The 4,877-nt window shown below is 53.6% G+C and overlaps 1 protein-coding gene across 1 annotated transcript; it reads right to left on the bottom strand.

Annotated features, from left to right (window-relative positions):
* Positions 1–977: 977 nt before the first annotated feature.
* On the bottom strand, positions 978–4,276 carry LOC119090609 (golgin subfamily A member 7). The gene is made up of 4 exons (XM_037213442.1): positions 4,186–4,276; positions 3,427–3,549; positions 2,516–2,668; positions 978–2,130 (listed from the first exon to the last, which is right to left on the bottom strand). Exons 1-4 carry the CDS (start codon positions 4,204–4,206, stop codon positions 1,987–1,989), a joined length of 441 nt encoding a protein of 146 aa, XP_037069337.1. The 5' UTR covers positions 4,207–4,276; the 3' UTR covers positions 978–1,986.
* Between the last annotated feature and the right edge of the window lie 601 nt (positions 4,277–4,877).

Below are 4,877 nucleotides of genomic sequence, written 5' to 3'. Positions count from 1 at the left end.
GGTCACCAATGTAAGTCATGACAAGAACGTATGCCACAGCTCGACGTCGCCAATCTCAGTACAGAACGGCAGAGCAATGCTGCAAGCGGCAGGAAACGCTCCAGCCATTGGAAACGATGCACAAACCCCGCTTGGGCACTCCGCCGCTCCGGGGACCAGCCGTCACTGACTCAGTCCAACGTGCGGCCGCGACGCGGACCTGGAATGCCTCAACTGACGCGCTCCACTTAACACCGCGCTGCCGGTTTGTCCTCTGAACTCGGTGGTGGGGATCTGGCTGCACATGTAACGGGATAGGTCGCACCATCCTCGGGGGTTTCCCCACATCCGGTTTGACCCCATGTTTTCATGTCAGTAGTCACGTGGAAGATAAAAGCCCGTATCATGGTGCCTTCCATGTGTTCCCATCACGCTTAGTTTCCAAAATGCTGCTACGCGTCAGGTCTCGTATAGGGGAATGGCGAAGCATCTTTCAACTGGAGAGGGATGAATGTCCGTTTATTTAACAGAGTAAACTAGTGAAACATGACTGCAACTTTCCAAAGCGCCACATTGCACACCCACAGTGTTCAAAATGTCCTACGCACCTTGCATGTTCACTCCGTTTAGTTCGATTATACATGACGTAGAAAACCCTTTAGCTTTATTCAGGAGGGAAGGAGAACTGCTGCAGCAAGACATTTTCCGCTAAGCCCAGTCATTTGCGTCCCATTGCGCCGCACCAACTCCTCACAGCAAATGCCTACGATGAAGTGGCGTTCTTGTTACAGCATCAGGCCTTTCGAGAACAATGGAATGCTGAATATGGATGCGCGTGGGGACTCGAAGTGCTTCAATTTTCACACTTGCTGCTGAGCGATTGCCTACCTCAACCATAACAATACCCTCGATAAATAACGAGTTGAAAGGCAGTGCCTGTGGGAGTCGTTTCTCCCACAGCAATGCCTGGTGTGCATCAGAGTCTCACAAACATGACCTCCAGAAACACATATATTCCACGACAGAAAGCGGTCTGCCACTCGGTGCGCACCATCAGCAGCGAACGTACGAGTAGCAAAGGAAGCAGGCAGGGCAACGGGACCGAGGCGCCCAAAACGAACACGCCGAACGCAGCGGCGCCGACCACACCTCTGAGAAGCCTGTGCTGCCACCTATTGGTAAGGTGTTGCACCACTCATTCACTGAGTCATCATTAGAGCCGGGATTGACCACCAGGACGCGCAGCGCGGCTGATAACGTGTCGGCCAGCACCGGCGCATTTCGCGTGACGTCAATGTTGACCGGCGATACAGCCAGCGCTTATCAGCTACCCAAACAGGGCTTGATACCCAGTTGGGAGCGCAAGTTCGCTACGAAGACGACAGCACGAAGTGCCATTTCATCCACTCGCGGCAAGCATGACAGAACAGCGAAATGCGTACGTGTCGCCTTTTGCGCCAGCCGATCACCCAGAGACAATGCAAAACGCCTATCCGCTGATGGAAAGACGAGCGACTGTCGCTTTCCAAATGTGGTTACAGGCTGGAAATGAGCCGTCACTGATGGCAACACCGTCTTCCGTCTTCCACACTGGCTAAATCGACGCCAACATCCGATTTTCAGACATCTGCGAAAACTCACCACTAAAATAATATACCTATAGATATACACGTCCTAACGAGGAGTCAGTCGATTGTTGTCTTCGTTACCCTCTCAGGAACACTGTCACCAACGGGCGGAGACCGGGGTACGAGGCAGGCGGGCGGCGGCCGCCTGTCCTTCTCCAGCCTGCCAAATTCGCGCTGCCCTCGGGCAGTCCACTTCACTGCTCAGTCCTGCACTGTGCCGCGCACGCTGCGGGAGTCCCCATAGCGCCCTCTCGGCAGCAGGTCGCCTCCGATGCCTGAGCCGGCCTGCCGCCGGCGCCGGCGTCGGCCACCTGCCGCCTCTGCGGCCGGACCCACACGGGCGAGCTCAGCCGGCCCCCTCGGCGTCGGCGGGCGCCCGTCACCGCTGCGGCGCCGGCTCGTTCAGCACGCTGACCTCGATGACCCGCAGGCCGCGCTCGATCGGGTCGGTGAGCAGCAGGCCGCGCGGCAGCCACAGACGCTCGTTCTGCTCCACGATGTAGCGCGAGCACTTCTTCACGCACTGGCGGCAGAGCGGGCACAGGGCACGTCAGGGGTGCGACTGGCAGGGAGCGACGGCCGCCGGCGCGAGACACACAGCACGCATCGCTTTCCCCGCCTGCCCGGAGACCCACCAGTCAGCGATATTGATGACCTCGGCGGAAACACAAGGCAGTCCACGTTAGCACGATAATATCTAACATCACATTTAAATGGGCGTAAGAGCAGCGGAGAAACACATTTTCAGCAACCCTAAAATAGGACTTATGGGTGATGCATGCACACATCTAACTTTAACAATGAACTTCACCCATCGACTATTTGTGACATTGCTACGCTCCTCCATGCCAGCTGTAGCCCAGCCGCATCTCTCGGACAGCCACGGGGGCACCGGTCCGGGGTGGCACCTTGTCGTAGTGGGGATCCATGCAGGTGTATATGCAGTAGGCAGTGAGGCAGGCCAGGCAGCCCTCGCAATAGGTGGCACAGTTCAGCTCCTCCGCCTCCATGAATATCTCGTTGACGGTCGTCAGCGTATTCTCGAACACCCCCGGCTCAATCTGGCGGAGAGAGAGAGATGACGTCACCACCGCCGCCGTCCAGCCCAACCAGCCCATGTGCTGTCAGACGAACACGCGCAAGAACGGAACGGCGCTCGCAAAAGCCGCACGTAACGCGAACGGCCCCCTATTTTACATGCTCGCGATCGACATGGCCGAGGTGGGCGGTGTTCGTGCCGATACACCTTGAGTGATTCGGACCCCGCTATGCCACGCCAGTCCAGAGCTCCCCTCCACAGCTCCTCTGAACTCTGCACGCTTGTTTGATGTGCTAACAAATGTCGCTACTATGTTCCCTAACTGATGTAAAGTGCTCTCCCGAGACTTATGACTGAAAAAGCTCACATATCAAAAGTAAAACCTCCTTCCTCCAAAACGTGTTTTCAATGAACTGTACATCAGCTCATGTTATTTTGGCCACACAAATCCCAGCCAAACTCAATGATCATTAAATTCTTAAGTGTGAAGTTCATGCTTTGACTTCAGGTGGTCACTGGCTAATCATGCGCAAAGTCCAGCTGAAAGATCACATCATCTTTTAAAATATTTTCCAACACAGCCACCATTTACATCACGTGACCATGTGAGATGCCGCACTCAGCGAGGACCCTCCCAGACACCCTGTCAGCCCCAGCGACGGGGAGACGTCCGAGTAAGTCCGGCGCCCAGGGCCGTGCCCTGTCAGGTCTGGTACGCTCAGGGCCGTGTTCCGTCAGGTCCGGTACGCCCGCGGCCAGCTGGCGGCGCCAGTACCGTACCCGTCCCTCCAGCTCCGGTGGCATGGCCGTCTGGAAGCGAACGGCAGTGCCCTCCGAGTAGTCCCGCTGGATGAACACCTTCAGACAGTTGCTGAGGTGCTCGGTCTGCTCGGCGGCGGCCGGCTGAAATGGCGGCGCAGCGCGGCGTCAGGGGGGTAACAGGGACCGCTACTGGACGGGGCAGCGCGGCGTCGGACGTCAAGGGGTAACGGGGACCGCCACTGGATGGGGCAGTGCGGCGTCAGCGGGGGGGGGGGGGGGGGGGGGTAATGGGAACCGCCACTGGACGGGGCTGTGGCTATTCAGTGGGAGAGGTGGACAATGCAGGACCTGCAGCACCAGGCTCATGCATGCTTGTGATGGAAATGCTGATGTCCAGAGGAGAAGATGACCTCAGGGCACACAGAGGGGCATGTTGCAGCACAGCCTTTATGCCCCAACAAAGGGCAAATGTCAGTGTTTTCTCAGCATTAACTCAGATTTCCTTCCTGAGCATTTACTCAGACATGCCTGAGGGATTAGCATTATCTATATTGCAGCAAAGGTACTAAATACCTGGCAAAACATAACTGGTCCAGAGTGGAGGGAGGGATCTGATAGTCCGACAAAGAGATCTGAAAATGGCTTCCTAAATCCATAAAATGCCCAGTTAAAGGACCATTCTGTAAAACTAAGGATCTGCCCTTGTGGTCCAAACAATGTCTGGTATACAACAATGCAGGTATACAGTTCAGCTCACAAACAAAAACATCTGCTTACCTTAGAGCTCTTTGAAGCCATCACCTCTCAAATGTGCATCTACATCCAAGCTGCAAGTAGAAAATGTGCTGAAAACACACAAACAGAGGTAAGAATTCCACATCACATGACAAACATTACACACTATGAATGTATTCTTAAATGGCACATGTACTAAGTTACAAATGTTTTTAATCAATGCAAACAGGCAGAAAATGCTCAGAAGATATGTATGCTGGTGTTTATAAATTACAGAACATGTTTTTGGCCTGATTTTCAGCTAATCCCCTGGTTAGCACTGGTTATGTTGGACAGCCCTCCCCTTGCCCTGGCCATGCTGTGTTTAGCATAATATCCCAGCAAGATCACATGTGTTCACCCCTAAAAGAGCTAGAAGTATGAGACAAAGGTGGGCATGTTATTTGTGATCGCAGCCATCACACCCAGCTTTAAGGTTTTTAACATTTTGAAATGCTTAAACATGGCTTTCAACCAATCTTGAGTGCAATGCTGCACTGCTCAACCTACCTCCCTCTGGTTTCACATCATTTAAAATAATCAACCCCTCTTCATGAGCAACATAACACATGAATGACTTCTAGTTATTGATATGGCTATTGATATTGCTAAAAAGTCCAATAATAAACTATTACAACACATTATCTGCACCACTTTCATACCAAAAGGAATGTGCAAGCCTTTCATATGTGCAA

The sequence above is a fragment of the Pollicipes pollicipes genome, unplaced genomic scaffold, assembly GCF_011947565.3.
Source record: "Pollicipes pollicipes isolate AB1234 unplaced genomic scaffold, Ppol_2.1 Scaffold_3087;HRSCAF=3621_pilon_pilon_pilon, whole genome shotgun sequence".
Classification (NCBI taxonomy): Eukaryota; Metazoa; Arthropoda; class Thecostraca; order Pollicipedomorpha; family Pollicipedidae; genus Pollicipes; species Pollicipes pollicipes.
The sequence above is the reverse complement of the archived record's forward strand: the minus strand, read 5'-3'. Positions and strand labels throughout refer to the sequence as shown.

Coding starts and splice junctions, on each gene's coding strand:
- LOC119090609 (XM_037213442.1), bottom strand. CDS start 4,206: ATGGCTTCAAAGAGCTCTAAG. Junction 2,669..3,426: donor CACCGGAGCTGGAGGGACGG/GTACGGTACTGG, acceptor TCTCTCCGCCAG/ATTGAGCCGGGGGTGTTCGA. Junction 2,131..2,515: donor TGGATCCCCACTACGACAAG/GTGCCACCCCGG, acceptor CTCTGCCGCCAG/TGCGTGAAGAAGTGCTCGCG.